At 41.3% G+C, this 27,564-nt stretch overlaps 1 protein-coding gene and 1 long non-coding RNA gene across 5 annotated transcripts in view; one reads left to right on the forward strand and one right to left on the reverse strand.

Annotated features, from left to right (window-relative positions):
• Positions 1-3,418: 3,418 nt before the first annotated feature.
• The window catches only part of CARMIL1 (capping protein regulator and myosin 1 linker 1), a 280,713-nt gene continuing 256,567 nt past the window's right edge, over positions 3,419-27,564 (reverse strand). For 2 of the 4 annotated variants that reach the window (XM_072945575.1, XM_072945576.1), the window contains 7 exons: positions 26,378-26,490; positions 20,542-20,968; positions 16,570-16,651; positions 14,579-14,782; positions 13,021-13,161; positions 10,375-10,524; positions 3,419-4,435 (listed from right to left, as the gene is read on the reverse strand). In XM_072945575.1, coding sequence (XP_072801676.1) covers positions 4,299-4,435; positions 10,375-10,524; positions 13,021-13,161; positions 14,579-14,782; positions 16,570-16,651; positions 20,542-20,968; positions 26,378-26,490 — 1,254 coding nt within the window. In that variant the 3' untranslated portion in view covers positions 3,419-4,298. The remainder of the gene's footprint in view (positions 4,436-10,374; positions 10,525-13,020; positions 13,162-14,578; positions 14,783-16,569; positions 16,652-20,541; positions 20,969-26,377; positions 26,491-27,564) is intronic. The other 2 variants (XM_015234614.3, XM_072945577.1) reach the window with 2 other exon arrangements.
• Positions 4,420-10,496, forward strand: LOC116284477 (uncharacterized). The gene is made up of 4 exons (XR_004194252.2): positions 4,420-4,507; positions 5,703-5,807; positions 6,314-6,486; positions 9,875-10,496. It is a non-coding gene; the product is annotated as an uncharacterized lncRNA (long non-coding RNA).

The raw sequence follows: 27,564 nt of genomic DNA on the forward strand, positions 1-27,564 counted from the left end.
GAAATCTCTCTGGTTACAAAATTTGACTTTGTTGCTCCTGGGCATGCCACGTGGTCACTGGGCACTCACGGATCATTGGTATTGGGCAGAGTTTCTGATGCCCACGGGCTCATCCTTTGATGCTGAATAGAGTGGACTGAAGCAAGAGATGAGGGGAACAACACGAAGGTGGGAATGGTGGCCTTGGGAGAGGATAAGGTCACGTAGTGGGTCAAGGATGGTATGAGAGGAGCCAGTCTCAAAATAACTTGATCACTCAGAGAACAGGCTCCCAGGACTGGCCAGGCCACGATGTGAATGAAGCCACCAAAGGGTCAAAAGTCCCCTTAAACTCTCTGATCTAAGAAGTGGGAAACAGCCTGACTTGACTCTCTCCTCCTCTGAGGACCTGAGAGAAGAGTGGTTTTGTTTTTTTTTTTTTAATTAAAGTACAGTCAGTTATAATGTGTCAGTTTCTGGTGTACAGCACAGTGTCCCAGTCATGCATGTATATATATATTCGTTTACATACTCTTTTTCTTTGAAGGTTATTACAAGATATTGCATATAGTTCCCTGTGCTATACAGAACAAATTTGTTTTTTTAACCTCTTTATATATAGTGGCTAACATTTGCAAGTCTCAAACTCCCAAATTTATCCCTTCCCACCCCCTTTCCCCTGGTAACCATAAGATTGTTTACCTTGTCTGAATCTGTTTCTGTTTTGTAGATGGGTTCATTAGTGCCCTCTTTTTTTTCTTTTAGATTCCAAATATGGTATATGGTATTTTTCTTTCCCTTTCTGGCTTACTTCACTTAGAATGACAATCTCTAGGTCCATCTATGTTGTGCAAATGGCATTATTTTATTCTTTTTATGGCTGAGTAGTATTCCATTGTATAAATATACCACTGCTTCTTTATCCAGTCATCTGTCAGATGGACATTTAGGTTGCTTCCATGTCTTGGATATTGTGTATAGTGCTGCTGTGAACACTGGGGTGCATGTATCTTTTTACATTAGAGTTCCCTCCAGATGTATACCCAGAAGTGGGATTGCTGGATCATATGATGAGTCTATTTTTAGTCTTTTGAGGAACCTCCATGGTGTTTTCCATAATGGTTGCACCAAACTGCATTCCCACCAGCAGTGTAGGAGGGTTCCCTTTTCTCCACACCCTCTGTAGCATTTATCGTTTGTGGACTTTTGAATGATGGCCATTCTAACTGGTGTGAGGTGATACCTCATTGTAGATTTGATTTTTCTCTAATAATTAGTGGTATTGAGCATTATTTCCTATGTCTGTTGGCCATTCGTACATCTTCATTGAAGAATTGCTTGCTTAGGTCTCCTGCCCATTTTTGGATTGGATTTTTTTTTATTAAGTTGTATGAGCTGTATATATATTCTGGAAATTAAACCTTTGTCAGTCATATCATAGGCAAATATTTTCTCCCATTCTGTAGGTTGTCCTTCTGTTTTGCTTACGATTTCCTTTGCTGTGCAAGAGCTTCTAAGTGTAATTAGGTCCCATTTGTTTATTTTTGCTTTTATTTCTATTACCTGAGTAGATTGCCCTTAGGAGAACATTGCTAAGATTTATGTCAGAATGTTTTGTCTGTGTTTTCTTCTAGGAGGTTTATAGTGTCTTGTCTTATGTTTAAGTCTTTAAGCCATTTTGTTTGTTTTTGTGTATGGTGTGAAGGAGGATTCTAACTTCATTAATTTACATGCAGCTATCCGGTTTTCCCAATATCATTTGCTGAAGAGACTGTCTTTATTATATGTTCTTGCCTCCTTTGTCAAAGATAAATTGACCAAAAGTTTGTGGTTTCTTTCTGTGCTCTCTCTATTCTGTTCCATTGATCCGTATGTCTGGTTTTGTACCAGTACCACATGTTTCTGATTACTGTAGCTCTGTGCTATTGTCTTAAGTCTGAGAGGGTTATTCTTCCAGCTTTGTTCTTTTTCTTCAATATTGCTTTGGCAATTCTGGGTCTTTTGTGATTCCATATAAATTTTAGGATCATTTGTTCTAGTTCTGTGAAAAATGTCATGGGTAATTTGACAGAGATCGCATTAAATCTGTAGATTTCCTTGGGCAGTATGACCATTTTAACAATATTGATTCTTCCAATCTAAGCATAGTATATCATTCCATTTCTTTAAGTCATCTTTAATTTCCTTAATCAGTGTTTTTTAGTTCTCCATGTATAAGTCTTTCACCTCTGTGGTCAGGTTTATTCCTAAGTTTTTTTTTTTTTTTGGATACAATTTTAAAAGGGATTGTTTCTTTACTTTACTTTTCTGATATTTAAGTTAGTGTAAAGAAATGCCACTGATTTCTGTATGTTAATCTTGTGTCCTGCTACCTTGCTGAATTCTTTTATCAGCTCTAGTAGTTTTCGTGTAGAGCTTAGGGTTTTCTATATATAGTATCATGTCATCCACATATAATGACAATTTTATCTCTTGGCACACTTTATATTGTTTTCATTGGTTTTTGCTTGCTTTTCTGTCTGCTGTTCTGATTGGGTGAGTTCTGTTACCCTGTCTTCTAAATTATTTATTTCTCTGCATTATCTAGTCTGCTTTTGACAGCCTTAGTAGCTTAGCTTTTATCTCAGCCATTGAGTTTTCTATTTTTAATTGGCTCCCCTTTATAGTTTCTATTTCCTTTTTATAGTATTCTCTGTCTCTATTCATAGTTTATGTATTTAATTTTTTTTTAATGGAGGTACTGGGGATTAAACCCAGGACCTCGAGCATGCTAAGCACATACTGTACCAGCTCTACCCTCCCCCCTCAGCAGCCATTTTTAATTGCAATGTGACTTTCCAACACCTGACACATGCCTGCCCAGTTGGTGGCCAATGTGCTAAGTAGACCCAGGCCAACCAATGCTAAGCTAAGAAAAAACAAAATAGAATTGTCAGCCTGCCCAATCTGGCCACACAATGGATATATCCTCAAATCAAAAAAGTGATTCCTGGATTTTTTTGGCCCCTGTTCAGTATACCTGAGATGGGGGGTCTAAATTACTGAGAGCCTCATTCTCAGTTTAGGGCTTGCATGTGGCACAAATAGGAAAGTCACGATGTGTAATTTAGTATTATGGGAAGATTCCCAGACCCCTCCGAGCAGTAGTTCAGCTCATCTCAGAGTCTTGGGAGTCTGAGAGACTCTGACCCCGACTCCATCATCAGGCCCCCCACATCTGGTCTGAGTGGGCTCTCTAGACACTCAGTACAACCTTTTGATGATTTTATCTTTTCCCCAAAGGTGAGCGCAGGCAATGGAATTAGCAATTTGCATTTACTTGGAAGGTAATAGGTTTTTGATTATCTGGGAACTATGATTTTATTCTGGATTTCAGAAAAAAAGTTCACCACCACAAGCCAATCCTAACTTTAAAATAAGTCACTATAGAAAGTCAAAATTCCACTTGTAAAATCATTTTATTGGTATAAATATACATATGAATAAAATACCTTCAGCCTGTAATGTAAGTGAGTATTTGTGAAATGTCTTAAAAAGTAGTGTTTTGAATTTTTTTTACAGGTGTCAAAGTATTCTCTTAATCACACATAAAAGCTAATATGCAGACAGAAATTAAAGGCCTTCAAAAACCACGAATATTCATAAAACCTCATTCCCATCAACTATATACATTAACCTGGGCACATGGTAGAAGCAGGTGTGGGCCTCTCACTGTCCTTCACTCGCTTGTTGATGGTGTTGCAAAGATCACCGACCAAGTTTAAATGTACAATTCCACATCAGGAAGGAAGAAGTTCCCCATGGGAGAAGGTAAAAACCATACCCAAGATCTAATATATATAATTTATACAAGTTACTTATTAGTGTGCTCTGTTAATATAATTACAATGTGCAATTGCATACAGCAAGAATAAATTGCTTTATCAAGTGCAGCTTTGACACAGGTACATGAAGTGGTACCCTCCGGTCAGCGGGATGGTGTTTACTTGTGAGTGTGTATCCAGTTACCTTCCAGGGCAAACTGTAGCTGCCTCAGAGAAATTCAAGTAGGGCCCGTGGGATGATTGCTGGCATTCGTTGAAGGCATATGAAGGAATGGAGAGAAATCAAATGCCAAGGGTTGGGAGCAGATCAAACACACGTACTTTTGATTACCAAGAAATGGATCTGTTTTGGGTTTGGGGAAAAAAAAGCAAAGGAAGAAGGAAAAAGAAAACAAAGTACCCAGAGAAGAACACTTAGAGAGTAGGAAGCGGTGTTGCCCTCTACTGGCTGACAAAAGCACTGCGTGCAGCAAGATGTCTGCAGCCCGGGTCCCTTTACACAAAAATAAACTCCTTCTCTGCTTCTTCCCCAGAGTCGCTAGACTTGCTGCCCTGATGGCCATCTTTACTGGAGGACCACTGCTTGTGTTCTGGACACTCCTGGGCCTGCTGGCCCCAGCTTCTCCTCGACACTGGAACAGAAAGGAAAGGAAGTCATCATCATCCATGAACAAGGAGATGCCAGCAGCCTGACCAGGAATGGGGTAAGATATGGGAGCCCTGAAGAGGGGGAGGGTTCGGGGTGGACTTTCTCAGAAGTGACTTTCTAGTGACATTTCAAGACTCTAGACAGAAATTAAACCAACAAAACACACAATACAGGAAAACAGAAAAAACCCCAGTCTATGAGAGGTTGAGCCTCTCAGAGACGTGGTTGAGGATTTGAGGGTGAGGATGGGGGGTGGGGTGGGAGGAAAGGGAGATGCCAGGAAGGAGGAGCACCGGGTAGCCACTCTGCCCCAGCTGACCTCCTTGGTCACAGCTGCACCCTGGTGCAGCACAGAGCACAGGAAACAGAGCCCAAGAAGGCAGTGCTGGCCAGGGGTTCCATCTGATGTCTTCTGCACACCATTTAGGGGTGGCCATCCCTGTTCTGGGGACAGGACATAAGGATGGGCCCCTTTCTATGTCTCAGAGAACCTCAGTCTCACTCCCTAGGAAATGAAAAAAGTCTCACGGAAATGAATTAATACTGCCGTTGACGTATTCAGTCCTGTAGGAGCCAGTCTCCAGGTAAAAGAATTACCGTTTTTGTTGCCTGTTCTGGTCACAAACTATGGAGGCTCTACTGAGTCTCTACAAAGCTCTGATGAGAGAACAGTGACCAGCACTGAGCCTCTGTGGTGTGTGCTGTCGGGCACTCGGTGTTACCACTGCTACTCTTCACGGCTACCAGATAGATTTGGTTTAAATCCTGATTCCAGATTTTAAAAAATCCTCTCTCTCCAAAGCCCATGTTCTTTCCAACTAGAGCATAGCTTCACTGCTATTGTACCCAGGGAAAGGTTCAGATGCCACACTGCAGCATGGCTGTTAAGTGTTATTAAATGTTACTAATCAAGTCTAGGGTAGAGACACTACTTAAGCTAAAACTACCAAACCCACCCACTTTGTGTGGCTTTAAAGAAGGGTCCAGCTACCTCGCCACCCAGAAGTTAAAATGATCTAGCCAGGAACCTAGTCCTGGAAAAAGCGAGAGGATGCATCTGATATCTCTAATCATTTTGATTTTAGCTTTCTGCTTAAAAAAAAAAAAACAGAAAACAAAAAAACTTGCCAGGAACTGGATACTTGAATGTTTAATCCACTAAAGAGAATTTCAGGAAGTGAAAGCTCATGAAACCTAATAGTCAAAATGCAAACATAACAAAATCCTTCTCTTGCCAATCTTGTTCTCAGGGCCAGATTCTGCTCAAGGCGATAAAAAATTAAATTTTTAGTTAATTACACCAAATTGAAACTACCCAAAATTCTGAGGATAAACCTTTCAATCTCCTCATACAAGTAAGTAATTTTTGACTTTTTACCCAACAGTTTTGAGCACATTCTTGGAGGGAAAACAAATAAATATTATAGTTGATTTTTAGTTTTTAGCTTGAATTGGGTAAAAAAATTAAATGTATTTGGTCCTTTGAAAGTTGTTAACAGGCCAATTTGGGGGGAAAATAAATAATTTTCTATAAATAGTTTGCTCTTTATCACAAAACCAATTTGATAGTAATACACAAAGTACTTAAGTTCTCAACTTCTGTGTATAGAAGGTTTATCATATTTTCATCTTGAAATTGCAATGATCTAACCCAAAGTAGAGCATTACTAGTGAAATCTGCTAGAAAATTTTATACATTCCATTTTAAAACCAGACTAAGTTTTCCCTCTGTAACTCAAAAATTTCCAACACTGTAAGTTCAAAGGAAGAAATAAATATGGTGATACATGACTTATTTGTCTTCAGAGCAAATGTATTAATTCTTACAATAAATAGCTTTTCATCCTTCCCAATATTTTAGTCTCCTCAAAATCCCAGGCCCGATTGATGTTACAGGATATGACATCAGTACTCTCTAAAAATGGAGAAATTGATGTAATCAAGAATGTCTGTCACAGATAAAAACTGAGATAACTCTGGACCAGGGCTAACTGGAATTCACAGAAAACCAACACAGGAATCATCCTGCAAAAGGTACACTTTCCTACAGTGTCCATCTAAGTGACACTAACTTCTGAGTCCTCCAGGCTGCGGGTGGGCAGAGGGCAGGGGAGAAGACTGAAACCTGCCTGTTGTTAATGTTTGCTAAGTCGGTGATATAGACCCGACCTGGTACCAGTCCTAAAAGCAAAAATTTTCATTTGTCTGACATTGTCACTGAGAGGATTAATGACTTGCTCTTTCTGGAGGACTGTCAAAGCAGTTCACCATGGTGGTGACACTTTAAAATTCAGTCTAAAAATAGTCGAGTCCACTGATTCAACTCGACCAATTTGTGAATGTGATAATGAGACTAGTACCAGGTTGACGATTTCCTTAGGATTACAGCTAGGCACCACTCTTGGATAGGAAAATTTGAGGCATGGCGAGGGCAAGGAAGTCAAGTCACACCACTGAATCTGTTGAATTTGGAAGCCAAAGCACTGAATATTATTCCAGGTAATGAGTGTAAACAGGAACGTTCTTTGTCAAGTTTGCTTTCCAGCCCTTAAGCAGCAACTATTCGATTGCATATAATTAGGATGCTGATTACAATTATGAAGGGGGTTTGGTCAAGTTCCCACTAACAGATAGTCTAAATAAAATTGTGTCTGCTTGAAACTTAAAACTCCAGAAATTCTCTCAGAATATCTTTAAAATTCAGACTTATTCAGATGAACCTCCTTTTTAAGCAGCCTGACTTAATGCTTGACTTTATATAGTGCTTTAAAAAAATCAGACTGCTTAAATGCAAAAATTCATACATTAAAATGGAGTGCCTCTATACATGTATTTATTACCACTCCAAGTATCACGAAAATTATAAAAGATACTTCAAGTAAACAGGCAGTTATTCAACACAAACACTCCATGTATATTCACATCCTGTCAACAGTGTGGATAACTGGCAGAAAGAGGCGCACATGTGAACACCGTCATTCTTGATCTGATTTTGCATATATATGCAAAATTAAGGCTTCTGAAATGTGCATATAAATTTAGAATAAGAAATTCATACGAAAATTTCAGCTTTTCTCCATTTTCAGCTCCACTGACATCCCTATTTCAAGAAAAACATTATGACCTTAAAATAATATTCAGTAGTTGGCCCTGATTTTTTTTTTTAATACTTTCTGGCAAGAGCCATAAGTGCCAACCAACCATTAAATTTCTTTTGAAGAATTCACAGAGTGGTAGGAGAACCTAGATCTGGTTAAAAAAAAAAGGATGGGGGTGGGGAACAGAGCACCGGCTTACAGAATATAAGCCACAGCCAAATATTTGTTGGCTAGAGGTTGGATTATGGAAGCAGCAAGTGATACATGAAAAGGAATCTCAGAATAAGATGGCCGGTACAAAGTGGATACATTACAATGCATACAGAGACAAAATCAACTATTTCCTTCAAGAAGATAGGACATACTCTAATGAAAACATCACAGCTTATAAACAGAGAGAGGAAATGATACAAAATTCAAAAGATGCAGTTACAAATACGTCCAGAAAAAGAAAATAAGCATTCTACCTATCAAGTCAATATTAAAATAGCCACACAATTAAAATTATGCAGCATGCTTTGAGAACAAGCGCCTTTGTTTGGTTCACAGATACTTGATTTAAGAAAATAAGAGAGCTGTTTTAGCGTAAACAAAGTTGCTCTGAAAACATTTAAAGTACACACCACAGTTTAATAGAATTGTTCTGCTAAGTGCTACTTGTTAACAAGGAACTATTCAGAAAGCAGACTGCTACGCAGTTCTCAAAGGTGAAGACAAGTGCTGGGACTCGGCACTAACAAAACAAGATCGAAATATTATACATAAAATTACTTTAATTGAAGCTCCTGTAAAAATCACTTTTGGGGTTCCTATCAATATTTCAAGAAGTCACAGCATAAAAAAGCAAATACAAGATGGTCCCCGTTAATTCCATCAAAATTGGATGTAGCCCATCACCATGAGAATTTTTAGTTGAAGAGGTCATGAAAGAATCTGAGCAAGACATAGAATTTCTTGCCTTTCTAGGATTTGGCTTATCTCTGTCTTAATCTTATTTTTACTCTCATACCTTCCTGGATGATCTGTGTGGTCTCTCCACCTGTGTGTGGTATAAAATGCTTTTAGTGGCATCTTGGAGAAGGACTGTTACACTGCATCAAGGGAGCTTTGTTAATCATCAAGTGATATAAATCAACACAGTTATTTATACTGACTGATACAATAGTTGAAATGTAAACTTCCAAAATCTAGAAACATCTGTGGAACCTTGGGTGTTCTTATCGAGAGAGACAGAGCTTCTGATTTAATACACTCTAAAAAATAATTCTGCCTCTCTTCAGAAAAAAATATCTTAGGTGTTCCTTTATGTAATTTTTCTATGACTTAAAGATAACAGATTTGCCTGAAAATATCAGAGAAAACTCTCTTGCAAAGCATTATTACAACCATGTGTCCATGAACACATTTACTACACAGGAAATACTTGAAAAGTGCAGGACCAAGTCTGTTGGTTTTGTCTAAGGCAGGTGCTACCTGGCCCTCACGCAATGTTCTAGTCCTATCTGCTCTATAGACTTTGCTCTACACCATAGGCTCCACCCTGTCATCTACCTAGCGAGCGCCAGACCGCCAGGCAAGTCGGAGTCTGTGGCTCACCCAGTGTTACTGGCCAAGACGGCTAATTCCAAACGTTTTTGCTGGTGAGAAGCTCATAAATGATTTCTTAGTTGTGTTTTTATATCTGTCAAGGAAAGTCCTCAAAGACAATAGTTCTCCCTTGAGAAATCATAAATCATTGGGCTATTAAGCCATAAAGTGGGTCATAAGAGGTTTTCCATCAACAATAAACTGCTAAAATTTGAGAATGGTTTAGCCTTTTGCAATAAAGGGAAATTATCCCTATTATAAGGTCACTTCCATTGCCTGGCCTTCTGGGGTGTTCTCCCAGGAGGTGGTGAAGGATGTGGAGTTATGGCTGGACTCGGGGGCCATGGACACTGTTGTACACTCACGTGTTAACTTCTGATAAAATTATACAGGAGGAAGGAGGAAGTCCCTTAAGGAATATAAAAGTCCCTTTTATATTCTTTTTCTTTTGTGATACTAGAATTTCCTTTATAAATCTGACTTGAAAAATCACTTAACAGTTATTAACAAGAGGGATGGTGTAATACTTTGTCATTAGATCTCAAATCAACTCTCATCTCCACTGGGAAGTTTTAGAACAAGCACTGCTGAGTCAGAGAGAACTGTCTCCTGGGACTGTCACCTGAACTTACTATAGTGTCAAATGGAAGACAAAAGTCATTGAGTAACTGCTGTAAAATAGTATAAATTTTTTCTTGAGGTTGAAAAGTTGATTGGTACTTTTGTTTTCTTACTAGAGTGTCATAAAATGTCCGCTGAAAGATCAGGCACAGGACCCAAGGTCTGCCCTGAGTCACTGGCTTTTTACTGATTCTTCCTGAAAGAGTGTAAGCGCTTAGGCCAATATTCTCTAAAGCTATAAACTGTGTTCCTTTAAGAATTTCTGATCCCATCCCAGTTTCTCTCTAATAGAAGAGTAAAGAGATAAAGGAAGAGAATAAGACATGACCCCAAATATAAATACAAACCTCCAAGATCACAAAAATTTGCAAGGATAAGTCACCAAACTCCAAAGTAACTTGATCCTCCTAAGAATTTCTAATTTTAGATTTTTAGGTCAATATGTTTTGCCCCCAAGGGAAGGACCATCCTGTTGTCACTGAGAAAAAAATAAATCAGTTGTATGAATAATCCCTGCCCCAGTCCCAGGATGGAAGTGACTCAATTAAAGTTTGTTTTTGTTAGTGCCAGTTCAGAAGCTGTGGGACAGTGAGGGATGATAATCGAAGGCTCTAACCATTTGTTGGCTGTGACTTCCTGTGCCCAATTGCATTCACTTCCTCTTCTGCAATGGTGGAGGACAGTTTTGAAGATCTTTTCCCTCTACTGGAAGGCTTGCCACTGTCATGATCTGAATGCCTTTTGTAATAATCTCCTCTTTGCACTACTGAGGAAAAGGGATTCATTTTACCCTTTAGAGTAGCAAATACATCAATGTGTTGACATTACTAGTAAAAAATGTTAATATTAAAAATTCAATAGCAGCTTACCCACCCCATGTAAGATTCAAGGAACCTACAGCGTTGGTCCTGAACAGATACACCATTATCTACAGAATTCAACAGCCAACATTATGGAAATGTCGTGCAAAATGAGGTGAGCTCTGAGTCTGCCCCCAAAAGATACTAACAAAAAGGCCCCAGCATTACCATTTTGACTCCAAGATGGATTAACGAAAACCACATTCACTATGGAATAATCCGGAAGAATCACAGCAATTTACCTGTTTCAGAAATTAGTTGGGCACGCTAGTCCACAGGGAGGCACAGAACAAGGAAATGAAGTAACCAGCATGAATAATGTACAAGAAAAGAGGAATGAGCACATCAGGATCATTTTCTAAAGAAAAAAGGCTCACAAGTAGCTCTCATTCCTGGGCCACCTTAGTGGACAAGCTGAAAGATAAACTGAAGTCAAAATTGTTACCAGCACAGACATTGACACACTGTTCTCAGACCTCACGTATATTTTCAGTCCAATTTCAATATCAAGTGATACCGTCAGACTGGTCCCTGTGATTGACTTATCCTGGATCCCAGAGAGGAAAGCTATGGTTTCCACAGCTCGACCGTCTCTAGCTGGGAAGATGGGGGGTCATGAACCATCCATAGTGTTTGCTATTAGCCGGAGGGAGGAAGGGAATCAAACATCTACCCCTGAAGCTCTGAAATGTCTGAGAAGCAACTCACTCACTCCTAACTTCCTGGGGAAAGAACACCTGCCGTTTTCAAAGCCGCAAAAGACATGCCAGCAGCATCCGGTCTCTCACCCACTTACTTAACTCTAGAGGCTCCCTGGGACGTACTCCTCCTCACCTTGTTTTAATCATATAGGCAGGTGTCTTAGAAAACAGCACTTTTCAAAAATGTGAAGCAATTATTTTGTGTTCAACCAACTGCCCTTTTATTTTTAATCCTTCCACAGTCCAACCACTTCGGACAAGAAGAGCATTCCTACTGACCGCTACCACCCCTCCGCTCTTCCCCATTTCTCTCCAACAAAATTCTTTCAGGCATTTTTAAAGCTTCCTTATACATAAAGACACAGTCAGCAGTTGCAGAAAGAGGGGAAAATGAGGGTAGGAATGGGGGAGGAACTGTGCGGTATGAGCAGGGCTGTCAGGGACACCTGCTAGCTCAAGTCACTGTCACCTGGCACCACCACAGTTTCTTTTCTACACCAAGAACTCCAAAGGCTGTGACTGTAATACAAACCCTGTATTTACCCATTAAACCCATGGGAAATAACTACAGGTGTCAGCCATCTTTCATGGCTTTCATTTCTGCTTGACAAAAGTGGCTCATCAGCTTTGGTCAAAACCCTACCTTCTTTTCTTTACAGCCAATAGGTAAGTGAAGCTTGGACTCATCAAATAAATTTGCAGAATGGAAGTGAGAAAGCAGGCTGTCTTATTTTTCATTTGATTCCTAATTAACAAAGAAAGTACTCAGAAACACTCTCTATTAACTTTAACCCAAGACCGCCATTAATCACAGAAAACAGACCAAGGTAGGAAGATGTCAGCATGAGATCAAAGAATTCTAAAGCATCAAACAAGTCTAAAACCAAACCAAACCATACTGAGGGCTATCTGGACAGGGGTGATGATGGCTCTAGAATTTCTTTATAGGTGGGGCTTAGAGATGGCAGGTACATTACACTTTATGAAGGACAGAACCCCAAAGGCAACTGTGCATTGGACAGAAGGGGAGAAGTGGGTGGAAGAAATAGTGGGGTGCTAAATTCACCCCAAAGACGCCTCACCTCCACTGATAATAACATTTGATCTCATTCTGGGAGATGGCTTTCAAGTCCCGGGATTTTCTTGCTCTGCTCCCAGCCCAGGAACTTGGAAGGGATGAACTGGTGTGATGATGCTCTGCGATCATCCACGCAGGTGATACTTCTGAGAATAAGGAACGTCTGACCTCACGGCCAAGCAAACTAATGAGACACAAGGTCTCTTTTCATGAGCCACTCATGAACCAAAACTATGGTAACTGACAACCAGCCAAAGCTCCTCCTAGAAATAATGGGACCTAGAAACCTACAGGTAGCACCAAATAAGCCACAAAACAATGTGTGAGGCGCTTCTAACCCACTGGGAGTCAGTTCAGGAGCATCTAGAGATTCGTATCACAAAGGCCTTTGGGCGGAGTATTGTGCTTTTCATTCCTTGTATGTGGTCCTTCTTTAAGACCCAGTGTCACCAACAATGTTGAATCCAGTTTCTCAGTGAAGAACTGCTCTGGTTCCAAAATTTAATCCAAGGGATGCTGACTTACAGATGCTAAGATATAAGTTGAGCCCAGGATTAATTCCTTTCTCTTGAAATGACTCTCCCTGGGGAGAGGAGAGCTAACCCAGAGAAAACATTTCTTACCTTCCCGGGAAAATGTCCTGGGGCTGGGCTGCGGGCTACTCTGGCCATCTTTCTCCTTGTCCGAGGGAACTTTTTTCAGGACAGGTGGAAGAAGAGCAACTTTAGGGGACCCCGGGCTTGATGGCGAGTCTGGGATGTCCTCTGTGGAGACACAAAGACATGAATCAAGCTGTTCCACAAACTGGATTGCTAAAGCATCAGCTGGGTTAATCTCTAAATACAAATGACTAATACATTTCTAAAAAGCATCATAGAATTTTTCTGGCCAAAAACTAGTTTCACAGCTCAGTGGAGTAACAATAGAGAGAAAAAGAGTGAAAACGAAACGTTAAAATCTGTAGCTGTGAAATCTATCTTGCAGACAGAATTTCCATGAGTTGATATTTGAAAACTAGACTGCATGTGAACTCCGTGCTCCTTCGGCCTCAAAAAGCTGTTTGCTTTTCTTAAAATATGCAATAGTAGTTATAACGTACTGCCTTTACCTGTTGTCACATCCAGTAACGTGGTCACAACACGTACGCAATATATATTTGTGTGTGCAGGGGTGTAAGTGTGTGTACCTACACACACACACACACACAGACTGAGATCGGTAAGAATGACTTAGAATCCTGGACTTTTAGAACCAGAAAGGACCGTGGGGATCACTGTGCAAATGAAGAGATTAAATGACCTGCTAAGCTAGAAAGACGGCCAGATATCAAGGACTAGAACTCTAGTCTTTTCATTCTAAAGCCTGTCCTGTTTCACTCTAATTGGAAGGATTAACTGAATTACACTCCTTTATCTGCTCTGTTACCAGCAAGCTAATTCTCAATTTGGAATGGGTGTGTGTGTGTGTGCAGAAGGCAACCTCCAGCCAGGTCCTCTTTAGCCTTACACTTCAGGTCTCCTGCATGTGACTGTAGAAGCAGGGATGTGACAAGACACTGTGAAAGTAGCACTACTTGCCATGACAATCTCTCCCAGCTGCAGAGAGGAGGGGAAAGGGTGTACTTGCAAATACCTGCTGAATCCTCCAGCTCTATAAAAACATGAGCCTGTTAACATAATTCTCAAGACACTAAGTACTAAGACTTCAATGAACACATTTAGCAAATCAACTGAAAGAAAAGCTTCTTGCCACAGAACGTTGGGAATCCAGCTAGTTTTCAGCATTAGCAACTGGGGAACCAAAATACTCTACAAACTGGATTGACTTGATCAGAGCTGTTTCCTTACTTCAGACTAGAGACATGCCAGCTGACAAAAATGCCAGCCTGCTTTTTTTGGGGCGGCTGGGGGGTAGTTAGGAGTTAGGTCAGTAGGTTTATTTATGTATTTATTTTAACAGAGGTACTGGGGATTGAACCCAGGACCTTGTGTACGCTAAGCACGTACTCTACCACTGAGATATACCTTCCCCCACCGCCTGCTTTTGAGTAGTCTTTTTTTTTTTTTTTAACTTTTAAAAGTATTTTTTGGCCTCCTTTCTCCCAACTCTGCCCAGTAGGAAGCTATTTTGTGTGCCCCTCAGTCACAGTGTCATGACAGCCCTGACCAGCAAAACCCTTACCAGGCCGTGAGGCGGTTCTTGGTTTCTGCGGGATGGTGGGCCGCACCGGCAGGCTGGGTTTGGGGGACTGCACGAGGGGCTTCGGGCTGGCGGGTCTGCTGGAAAAGCTCCGAGTCCGGGGGCCCGCCTCCACTTTGAGCTCTGCTTTGGCATTCTTTTCTGGCATCCCCAAACCAAAGCGGTTCTCTGGGTGCAGTTTGGGCACTAGAATGAAAATGGGTACAAAAAAGCTCACTCTGCTTTAAAAATCAAAGGTAAGAGAGACTGATCATTTGAAGCTAGAAGTCAGGTATAAACTGCTATAATCATTTCGTGGCATTTCTCATCACAGATATTTTCTTTCTTTTTTCTCCTTTCCTTCTTTCCGTTGAAGTCTAGCTGACTTACAAAATTACATTAGTTTCACGTGTGCAACATAGTGATTCAATATTTTTATAGATTAGACTCCATGTTACATTATTATAAAATATTGGCTATAGTCCCTGCACTGTACAGTACATCTTTGTATCTTACTTATTTTATACCCAGCAGTCTGTTCCTCTTAATCCCCTTCCCCAATCTTGCCCCTCCTCCCACCTCTCTCCCCACTGGTGACCACTAGTTTGTTCTCTCGATCTGTCATCAAAAATAATTTAGAGCAGGAACATGCCATCCTAGCCTGTTTTTAGAATCAGAACATGCTGGTGGAAGACTTAAATTCTTGGTGGAAAAGCAGTGACCTTGATGGTGCTCTTTTGATCACCCTTGACTATTCCACAGATAACAAGCCTCATATTTAATATTAAGTGTACATGTGCCTTGAGATGCACAGGGAGAAGAGCCCATCTTAGTGCATTTGAAGCTGTCAGATCTTCCTTAGATATGACACAAGGTACAGGTATAACCAACTGCAGGCGCCTCAGTTCTGGGTGACAGTCGGTTCAGGGTCATCCGTTCGGGGCGGGCTGCAGGTCCTGGGTGAGGGAGGCTGGGCTCATGCCCATAACCTCATGCTTAGTGAGAACGGCTCCAGGAATGTCATCTCATGCCCGCCTCCATCCCTTTGGCTGCCTTAATTATTCAGACAACAGGCAAAAATAAGCCAGTTGAATATGAGTGATATTCCAACTCTCACTGTAGGAAGATGCTAAAGCTAAACACAAGAAATCAAACTGCAAAATAAGGTTTCAAATGTGCCATTTAGAAGTGACCCTCCAGTTTCTATCTAAGGGATCTTATTCTCTTCCTACTCCTAAAAAGTCAGAGGGACAAAGGAAATTGGATATTCACAGATAGTCAAGTTAAAAGGAAAGAGCATCCTCTTATGTCAATTAAAAGGGTCTCCTCCCACATACCATGTGGGGCTTCTTTTTTTAAAAACCTCAGCAAAATAGAAATAGACTCATAGATGCAGAGAACAAGTAGGTGGTTACCAGAGGGGAAGGAGGGCAAGGGAGATTAAGTACAAACTTCCAGGAGCAAAATACATGCGTCATGGGGATGAAATGTACAGCCTGAGGAATATAGTCAGTGATATCATAATATCTGTCTATGGTGACAGATGGTAACTAGACTTATTGTGGCAATCATCTTGTATAGAAATATCAAGTCACTATGGTGTGCACCTGGAACTAACACAGTGGTATAGTTCCATTATACTTCAATAATCAATAAACTAAATTAAGCTAAGTCATCAGTCATATGCCCTTCTCCTCCCCCTGTCTCCCCAGAAGCCCACAGTTTAGGAGTTATTCTCAGTGAAATTTCTCCCCTTTGGGAAATGGGAAGAGGTGCCCAGTCCAGGTGCTAGGGTATCATGGTGGAAGATGTGCCCCCAGGTGGAGCTGGGGCAGGTGCAGGGATGTGTTCTTTTAGGTGAAAGCTGAGAACATGTAACATAGAGGCCCATTCTTGCCTCCCAATCTTTAATTTCCTTCTGCCTATCACAGGTGACTCTGGGAACCAGAATCAAATGTTTTTCCTAAGGGGATGCTGGCAATGACTGGACTTACCTGCCCCACCTCCATCCAGCCGTTCTGTGCTGCTCAAGGCCAGGTTGCAAGAATCCTGGGAGACAGCATCATTCCCAAGTTTCTAAAAAATTCAAGCACCCCACCCCCAAAGTGCATAGTTATTTTAAGTGTAAGAAAAAGAACAAAGATAATAAATGACAACAAATAATGGCTCCTTAACTCTACTGCCATTGCACTGACTGTATCTGACCTCTCCATCTCCCCGAGCCCCTGCTGCTGGGACAAAGCTATGAGAAATGCATTCTGTTCTGTGTTTACAGTCAGGGCTCTGGGTCCAAAGTGCGGCCAGTTCTGCAGGATACCCACCATGGACGAGAGGTGCGGGGTCAAGGGAAGCCAGCGGGCTTGGTAACGTTGCCTGCCTTTCCTGTTGAACACCTGTGTGGGCTCTGCAGCCCCTGGTGCCCCACGTGATGGGGGCACTGGTACTCTTACATTTCCAGGACCCTCTCCAGGTTGGGTTCCAACCATCTAAAAGCAGTAGAAACCTTGCCGACCTCAAGGGTACAAAGACAAGTAGACAGGGACCTGAAATGAGCGGGATGTCCCTTGCAACTGAGGCAGAAGCACAAGACACAGATCTATTGCTGAGAAGGCAAATATAGACAGATAGGTCTGAATTAATTTTTTAAAATTCTGCAGGTGGGAGGAGTCTGATGGCAAAGACAAGGAAGGTTAAATGCTACTGTCTTAGGGGAGGAGCTGGAACTGATGAATCAGGGAAGCAGCCTCTGCTTTATGATGCAAAAGTCTGCACAAGAGCAAGGCATTTAGATACAAAAAAAGATACAAAAAGAACAGTCCAGTATTTGCATAATAATACCTAAGAATCCTATTGGGGGAGATGATCCACATCTCCCTCCTGCCTAAAATATGAAACTGAGGTGGGCAGGTAGACCAGGAAGCACGGTGGTTACTAATAACAGTCTGAGCTTCAGCCTGTCCGTTCCTGCTCAACTCATGCTTCTGATAAACTTAAAAAAAAAATATCTGCTGCCAGTTCTGAGCTTGAAATTGTTCTGGATGGCATAGGAGGGGTTATTTTAAACACAGTTGAGACGGAACTCATTTACCAGTCTGCCACAGCCACACGTTTACCACAATGTGGCCGGCTGTCTCGAGATGGAGAGGGAACACAGTAGGGATGCTGAGCAATTTCTCAGTAAGACTATACAAGCTCCCCTTTTGCTAGAGGGGACTAAGCAGGTCTCAGAAGTGGGTACATAGATACTGCAGTGGAATGGGCACATTATTTGACATCATTATGTAAAAGTGACCCCAAGGAAATGAAGCCCCGTGCCAAGGGCTGCATGTGGAGCCCTCTGAGCCTTGAACAAGTGTCTACAGGGCCAGGGACTGGCCAGGAACTGCCAGCCCAAACCAGCAGGGGGCGCTTTAGCCCCCAAGCTCCAGCTGTCCAGAGGCTGGGCCAACTGGTGCTCAAATGCATGGTGCCTGACCTAGCCTTTTACAGCTTCTTAGGAGGCAGGGGCATGCGTATCCGAGTTCAAACAAAAACGATGGAGTATTTATAAACAGGGTCAGGGTGAAGGTGAGTTAAGCAAGGCACTCGGCACAGATTTAAAGAGAAATTCCCTTTAGGCTCATGCAAGTGCAGGGCTGGCTTCTGAGAGTAAGGGCCTTCTTAAATTTTATACCCTGGGCACCTCACTTGCCTACATTTAAAATATAATACTATACTGGAATTTGAGACAACATTGTAAAATGATTATAAATCAGTAAAAAATGTTATATATATATATTTTATAATATAAATATATTTAATATATATTTAAATAAATATAAATATAATATGAATACATTTAAATAAATAAATAAATAAATAAATAAATAATCAATCCATCCTGAGGGGAGAGTATAGCTCAGTGGTAGAGCTCATGCTTAGCAGGCACAGGTCCTGGGTTCAATCCCCAGTACCTCCATCAAAAAATAATAATAAAATATAATCCTAAGAGTTGTTTTCACTTTTTCCTTCCAGGCTTTCTGAGGTAGTTATAAATTCCAAAATGACTGTGCAGAATGAGGATGAAATAACCTAACGTCAGTTTTCTCTGAGCACAGGCAGCTGATGAAGTGGGCCCAGAAGGAAAAGATACGGCCGCTAAGCTTTCAACACCTGTTAGTTACTCTCCTTTGTTAATAAATAATAAATGCCATGCTTACATTTTTCACAGTTGTTTTTCTTTAAATGCATTAATAGAAGTGAATTGTATAAAGAGAATTATTCCAGAGGAAAGTGAAGGCAACATGTATTATTTTTTTTATCAATTCCCCCCCCCAAATTAAAAAAAAAAATAGCATATTGACTTTTGATGCTATGTCTCTAACTTTATAGAGAATACAGTCATGGAATTTTAGGGGGGAAATATTCTAAAAATAATTTTTGAAAAACTTTCTCATTTTATTATTCTGATAGAACAGCTATGACTAGTTCAAAATACTAAATATTAAGGCTTTTATTACTATTATTTTAAATAGACACTAGATGGCGCTAAAAGATTACTAGTATAAGTCTCGAACCACTAAAACTAAACCATAAGAATTTTGTCATTTTGAGCCAATTTATTTCTCAGATCCAAAGCACATGCAAAAAACCCTCCAGCGCTTCTCATCCTTCTACCAAAAGGCAGCTATTCATCAATGGAAACAGTGATAAAATAAACAGCTCATTAGTGAAAACAGCACATTCCTTGTTGAAAAGAAATTCTATCAAACAGATTAAAATTTAAACATTTCCTTGGGCAGCTGCCTCACCAATGATGTGGTCACAGTATTTACTCAGAATTGTAACCATCAAAGGGCACATCGTGCATCCCTTGTTGAATTAGCAGAATTAGGTCCCCTCAACTTGCCTCTAAGGGTTAATGAGTGAGTTAGGAGGAACCTGTAACTAGGTAACAACAGTGCTGGTGGAAGAACTATGGTGAACAGTTGTAAAACGATGTGGGTTGCAGGATTTAGTGAAAAAATAATCATTTGAAGTAAAACAGCCCTCCCTGTGCTGGTATGTAGTTTACCATTCACTTTCTGAAAATCAAGGGCTCCTTGGGATGAACTATTTTACTCTGATACTTCAAATAGGATAAATTTGCCATCTCCCTTTCATTGAAGAACCCAGTTTTGCAAACAAAAGACCTCAGGATACCGTGCAGTAAACCAAAACCCAGGTTAAACGTGAATATATTAATCTTAGTGATCACAATAAGGATACAATCCTTAAGTAGCCGCAGGAGAAAATCGAGGTTAAAAGGGAATAAAAAAACACAACTTACATTTTTAAAAGAGGTTCAAAAAAATAAGTAATAGATTAAGTCAGATTTTAGGGAGACTCAGCAATTTTTAAACGATAAAGTTCCTCATAGCAACAGACAACATCTCTCAATGATCCAAGTATTTGATTAATTCTAATGGAATAGGTTGCCTTGTTTTTTCTTTTGACTTTTAAATCTAGAATATAGCAAGGAACTTTTAGGTCTGGAAAAGAACATAGATTCTGAAATAACTGAAAAATCGGTCTCCCTTGATACCATCAGAATCTGTTTTTTTTTTGGGGGGGGGGCCTCTGTCAGCTTTCCTATCTCCATCCACCCTCAGGTCTCCATTTGGATTTGACAGACTCAGTCCTTCCCTGAAATGGAGCATTTCCCTGGCACAGCTGTCACCTATTTCTGTGATGCACAGGGGCATCTGTGCAGGTGGGACAAGGCCTGTGGACCCCCAGCCACCTTCACAGGCTATGGCTCCAGCAGAGGATGACCCTAGTGCCAGATGGAAGACACAGCCCTGCCCTTGTGGTTCTGCAGGAGCCTTCTGTTTGGGGATTTTTATTTAAGCCACAGGCTGTTTTTCTGTACCTCTCTGGCCCATAAAGACCGAGTGGAGGTGAACACGGAGAAGGCAACCGAGTCAAAGCAGAGCCTCCTTCCTTACCTTCAGCGAGCAAGCGGCTCTCCTCTCCTGCTTGGCTTTCATCTCCGCCAGCAGACCGCCGCCCATCATCTGGACCCCGTACCTTCGCCCGGCCTGGGGGCTGCCCTTGCTGTCGCTTCGGTCCACCTTCCCCACATCCTCCCCTTGACATTCTTCTAGGGAGTCGGGTGTTCGGATCTCCTCTGTCCGATCAGCGTTGTCGTTGTGCTCGGCTGGCTTCGTGTCCTTCCGAGGTGAGTCCACGGCTGGACCCCTGACACCTGCCTTTGGTGGGGAGAGCTCTTCCGCCATCAAGCCTGATGGTAACCGCTCAGGTTTGGACCGGGGTTTGATTAGATTGAGGAAGCCACTTTTCCGAAAGTCTCGCTTTTTCTTCTCGTCTCCTTCGCTGAGCTCGTGGGACTCTGAGCCTCTCCCTGACCATCTCCTGTGAGGCAGAAGAACACATCCTGTTGGGTTTACTGTGATTAATTTCCCCCAAGAATCAGCCCAAGGAGGGGGAGGGTATAGCTCAGTTGTAGAGTGCGTGCCTAGCTTGCATGACATCCTGGGTTCAATCCCCAGTACCTCCATTAAAAATAAGTAAACAAACCTGACTACCCCCCTCAATACACACACAAAAGAATCAGTCAAGGGAGATTGCTGTTTCTGCAGCAACCATGCTGAAGCATTTTAAAAAGCTGACTTCAGAAACAGAAAGGAAAGTTGAGTAGGATCGTGGAATCCACAGGTAAGGAAACTCAGGCACACCCAGATTCAGAATGAACACCTGAAGGAGTCAGTGGGAGAACTGCGAGCAGAGGTGAGTTGTATGTTTAAATGCCCGAGTCCAGGGCCTCTCCACTTGTAAGAACTTCCAGAAAAGCTGGTGCCACTCAAGACATAGGTGGGCGACTGCCTTATTTAATTTGGCAGGCCCTGGAAAGGGCCGCATTTCCCCTTAAACCCCTAAAAACCTGCCATCATCATTCAGTATCATCTGAAATCTCATCCTGGTGTGATCAACCCACACCAGGATCTGGATCCTAGCTGAAACGTACTACCACTGGAAGAGGCAACAACATGGACAGACGGAAAGGGAGCTTTGGCAGATGATTGTCAGAATATTCTGAATATTCTGAAACTTGGGAAATGGATAGGGAGAAAGTGTAAACGATGTGAGCTGAGTGGGTGGTATCATCACTGCCTTCCACTTAGAGCTGGCACAGTGAATATCAGTTTAAGTCCCCTGAGTCCACAGGGAAAGGCACAGCAAGGGATTTAAAAAAAAAAAAAAAAGCCCAGGAGGGGAGAAAAAGTAATAATAATAATAATAATAATAATAATAATAATAATAACAATAATAATAATAATTAGTTTGGAAGCGAAAATTGTTAGGAGTAAAAACTGACTTCAAATTTGAGAAAGCTGACCCCAGAAGCATTGGCAGGGGAGACCCAGAAGCAAATGAATTTCAGGGAAAGGAACCTAGGGCCACCCCAAAATATGCCTCTTTGGCATAGGATTATTTTTCTCATTGTTTTTAAGAACCATCAAACACAGGAGAAGCTCTGAAAACTGAGTGGAAGTTATCCTTTTGTAAGAGAAATTTATGTTTATAAGGAGAATCTCCATCTGTCAGGATGCTTCTGTTCTGTACCAGGAGAGGAGGGTGACTGACTCTATAAATTTACCAGTGGAGAAGGCAGGGATTTAAACCTGCATAACAACCTTATTTACCATTGTTTACCTGGTTCCTGGTAACTCCCCAAACTGCCCCCAACTTTCTTTCCTCTTTAGCTTAAGATGGTATTTAAGGTGGTAGTATAGGCCATATTGGGGAGTTACTCAGTTTTCCTGGTTATCTCTCATGTATATAGGAGGTAAACATGTTAGTAAGTTTCTGTTGGTTTTTATCCTGTGAATCTTTTTAGGAAAGAATGGCTCAGCCAAGAACAAGAAAGGGTAGAGGGGAAATTATTTTTTTCTCCTCTATGTAGGAAAGCCTGCAGTGAACAGGCTTTCCTGTTGAACAGTGGTACCTCCCAGTCCCTTTCTCTCATTCTGGATCCCATAATGGGGCAACCAGGCCAATGTCCTCCAGGCAGGAGATCAAACCTTTTAACAAGCCCAAGAGAAAAGACCTTAAGATTCCAACAGTTAGGAAGACGCCCCCCATCCCCCAACAGAATGGTCCAAGAAGGTCACCCTACATTGAAGCCTGTCAGTCAATAAGCCCCACTCACAAACTTCCAAGAAGCGTGTTACGTGCCATTCCTTGCAACATGAAAGAGCTAAAAACGCTGCATCTGGGAAGAAATAATAATAGAAAAATGTGACAGCAGAAATGGAAAACTCAAAGCTGAAAGATAAAGCTGAGGAAATTTCCCAGATAGTTGTGGGGGAGAGTAATAAAAAGAATGAGAAAATAGGGTAAAGAAAAAAAGCCTAGTAAATTAATAGAGGAAACACACAATTTGAATAATGGAAGTTTAAGAAAAAGAATACAGAGAAAAAGGAAGGAAAAATTATGAAAGAGATCATTCAAGAAAAATTCCAGAACCAAAGGACACAAATGTACAGGTTGAAATGGCTCATTAGTGCCTAGCAAATGGGCTTCAACAAAACAAAACCAAAAAACCCACACAGAGTGTATCATCATAAAATACCAATATCCTAGAAACAGAAAAGATTCCAAGCGCTACCTGAGAAGAGGAAAAACAAAAACAAGCCACAAAGCAAGCATCAGGACTCAAGATGACACTGGATTCTGAGAGCAACACTAGAAGCTAGAAGATAATGGGGCCAGGTTTTCAAAATTCTAAAGAAAAATGTATTCCAATCTAGAGTTCTATACCTGGTCACGCTACTAACGAAAATGCAAGACGTATGGGGTTCAGAAACTCACTTCCCATGCTTCCTCTGTAAGGAAGCCACCCGAGGAGGTGCTGTACCAAAATAAGAGTGAGGTATGGAAGAGGATGCTACAGACACAGGAGGGAGTGAGGGGCGACCCCAGGAGAACAGCAGTGGAGCTGGCCTTGAGGTCACACTGGAGGTGGTCAGACAGCAGTGGAAGATGTGCCCAGGAAGAGGAAACAGAGAAAACTCAAAGAAAAAGAGTAAATGTACACTTTTACTGGCGATCTAGGGGCCAGGTCAGTGATAGGATTACAGAAAACTAAGTTAATGCAAAAGGGCACAATTATTAACCCCAGGGAAAATAATAAGCTGTATAGGGAGGGAAGAGTAACCATAGTATACTGTGTAACTCAGCTGTGAATATTTACATGTCATAATGAAGTGGACATTAACACTTTGTAACTAACAATTACGACATCACTAAGTAAGATGATGGGGAGAGGGAAGAGTGTGTGTGTTTGTTTGCTTGGACAGTAGGGTCAGACTGGATAAACAATCATCCTCCACAGTAAGAAGTCAGCAGTTACAGTTGCTGTCGGGAAAAGGGAAAGAAACAAGGGCCTTTTTGTCTTTAAATAAAAGCCTTGAAGAACATCTGACATTTTAAACTACGAGCATGTGTAACTTTGATTTTCCAATTTTTTCCATGCTAATTAATGGTTTTACCTATGCCTAGACCTCTACATATCAAACTGACAGTAATCTGTTTTTATCTAACAAAATGAAACAAATCACAACTTCTAGTAGATTCCATCATTTGACGAAAATCGATGTACCTAGTTCCATTTGTGCACTGGAACAGGAAGAGAATGCTCCCAGAGCAGTATCTCTGCAGGAAGTGGATTTTACAGTTTATTAAGTTTGTCTAACTTTCACTCAGAGCGTATTAAAGGAGGAGGTGGCTTTAGGGTAGAGGACGTCACACTGGGAGCGACAATACATACAATCCAGATCCAACGTGAACAGACCCCTCAGTTACTAAATCTCAATTTCTCAAGTTTAGGGAGAGGAGAGCCTATGGTATTATCTCTTTATACAGATACAGGCCAAGATTGTCTTGATTCATTCAACCAATAGTGAAAGAGGGCTGACTGTGTATTACAGCCTGCATCAGACACTGAAATTACAATGAAAAATAAGACCAAGGCGTTGTTTCTGAGGAATAGCATTCTACAGGAAGAAAAGACTCGAAAGTGAATCACTAAAAGGGGGGAAGGTATAGCTCAAGTGGTGGAGCACGTGCTTAGCATCCACAAGGTCCTGGGTTCAATCCCCAGCACCTCCATTAAAAACTATAATAATGATGATGATGATGATGATGATGATAATAATAATAATAATAAATAAACCTAATTACCTCCCCCCAAGGGGAAAAAAAAAGAAAAAAGAAAAGAAAGCAAAATCATTACGAGAGACTTTTCCTGTTTGGCTTTGTTTATGTTGGTATTGCTTGACTCTTTTACATTGAGAATATTGTTCATCCATTCCCCACATTGTTTAAAAAAAAAAAAAACCCACCAAACAAACTCTCGAAGGCTCACATGTGCTCTAACAGATGTGTGCAGAGGATAAAAAAAAGTGTTGAGTCAGCAGTAGAGAAAAAGCAATTAATTTGGGGTGGGGTGGGGGAAGGAGGAGCAGTCAGGGGAAAGCTTCAAAGAATAAATGACATTTAGGTGGAATCTTGAAGGATAGGCGAATAGAATTTTCCCTAGTATGCCAAGCTTCAAGGCCAGTGTCAAAGAAGACAAATAATTGGGTCCTAAAGCTTACAACATTCAGTAAGTTATACTGTTACGGATATAGAAATTTAACTTACTCCCACCTCGCCATCCTGCTGAGGCAAGATAAGGCACATCAATCTACAGAACTGACTACTTTCTTCCCTCCCTGTGCCCGGCCTGCCCACCCTCAGCTTATCAGGATGGTTTAAATTCGTGCCTGCATTTGATATCTCAAGGTGAAGAAGACTGCACAGACGCAAATCCACACACACAGTGTATTTGGGGATGGCTCTACATTTAGTCGGGGATTAAATAACTAGGTACAAATTATGCTCAAAAGCTGGAGTGTTTTAAGTTAGGCTGTTAATAAAAGTTCCATGGAATTGTCTTCTAAAGAAACTCCATCCTAGTAATAAGAATATGCACAGAGAACTTTTTAGAGTCTAACTCTGAAGCCTCTTTGCTAATTCTGCTGCCATCTTGACACTGTCTGTTAAATCATGGCCATTGAGCAATGATGTAGGGCCCCCAGTTACATCAAATTATGAACAAGAACTTAAAAATACAGTTGATTTTTGAACAACATGGGTTAATTTGCATATAGCTTATAATCGGCCCTCAGTATCCGAGGTTTTTCCTACATCCACAGATTTAACCAGCCAAGGATTGTGTGGTACTGTATTATTTACTATTGAAAAAAATCTGCAAATAAGTGGACTCACACAGTTCAAACCTGCATTGTTCAAGGGTCAACTGTAAGTAATCTCAGCCTGCCAAGCAACGCCCACTGTCCTGTAAGACACATCTGGGTAAACCTGAGGAGGCCCTAAAACGTCACCTTGCAGAGCCACGTTTTGTGGTCTGACTTAGAACAGTACAGTGGTTCTTAAACTTGAGCCTACCTTAGGATACCCCAGAGCGCTTGTTAAAACACAGGTTTCTGGGTCCTACCTCCAGTTTCTGATTCAGGAGGTCTGGGGTAGAGGTTTGAGAATGTGCATTTCTAACAAGCTCCTAGCTGACAGCACTGTTGCTCCCCTGAAGGTCACATTTTGCAAGCCACCAGAACAGTAAATCCCATATAAAAAATATGTATTTCATACATCTATATTAAATAAATGAGCCTTAGTATATATACACCAAGTTTAACTGTTAACAGTAATTTAAATGTGAATTAAATAGTGTTATTAGTGAAATGACTCTGAACTCACTTGGAATCCATTTTGGTCACCTTCTTGGTGAAAAATTCGTCTACACCTTCATCTACTCTCCCCATAAGACCGTTCTGTTCACCATCTTGGGAGACTATGCTGGAGGCACAGACCTGCAAATTGAACAGGTATAATGTTAATTTACATTCAACTTAATTCAGGAAACATGCATGCTAGATTCAGGGCTCTGTGATACAGGCCACAGGAAGGACTGATGGAAATACGAGCCCTCAGATTCCACGGGAAGAGAAGCTGTGTATACAACTGTAACCAGGGTAGAAAGAAACAAAAGTCAGAAATGCTCTATAAACACAGAGCCAGGTGGAGGATTAACACTGACTGATGTCTCAGAAATGTGTAGGAAGGCATTGCGGGCTATTGGTGGAGAGAATGCATGAAAAAATGACACACAGGCTAAATTTTGAGAATGGCAATAATTCCATTGGCCAGGGGCCTGCGGTTTATTGGATGAGGCAAACTGCTGAGTATAAACCCTGGCAGACACTGAAAGTGGCCACTCCAAACTGCCTCACCTGCTACCTTTCTTGCTTGCTAGAAGAACCCTGATTTCAAGACATGACTGCTTATCTGAATAAGTCAAATACAGTAATTCTATCTCCTTGCCCATGACTGGTAAGCATGGACGCGTGATACAGTTCCGATCAGTGAGATACGAGGGGAAATCTGCCGGGGGCTCGGGGCAGGTGTTCCTGCAGAAGAAGGGGTATGTTTTATTCTGCACGGTTATGGGAGAGAGGATGTGATGTCTGAGCTGTGGCAGCTGCCTGGAGTTCAAGAAGAAGCGAGCCTGAGGACAAAAGCCAGTGTGCAGAGGATGACAGAGTGGAACAGTGGAAAGCACCTGGCTGCTTGTGCTGTGCTGCTGAATAAACCAGTCCCAGATCCTGAGACTTCTGGATTTCTTGTTAGGTGAGAAAATAAATGTTTCTCATTATTTAAGTCATGTTTAGTTGAGTATCTCTCATTACCTCTAGTTGCATGAATACTTCCTAACTAATAATACAAGGACCGACAGTGAAGAGCCTTGAATCCTATGCTAAAGAGTGTGGAACTTACTTTGTAGGTGATGGGGAGCCCCAGAGAAGTGGCATGGCCCAACTTGTCTTTTGGTCAGGTAATTCTGGGATAGAATGAAGGATACTTTGCAGAAGCCAGGGATTATAAGC

This window comes from Vicugna pacos, chromosome 20 (genome assembly GCF_048564905.1).
Source record: "Vicugna pacos chromosome 20, VicPac4, whole genome shotgun sequence".
NCBI classification, from domain to species: Eukaryota; Metazoa; Chordata; class Mammalia; order Artiodactyla; family Camelidae; genus Vicugna; species Vicugna pacos.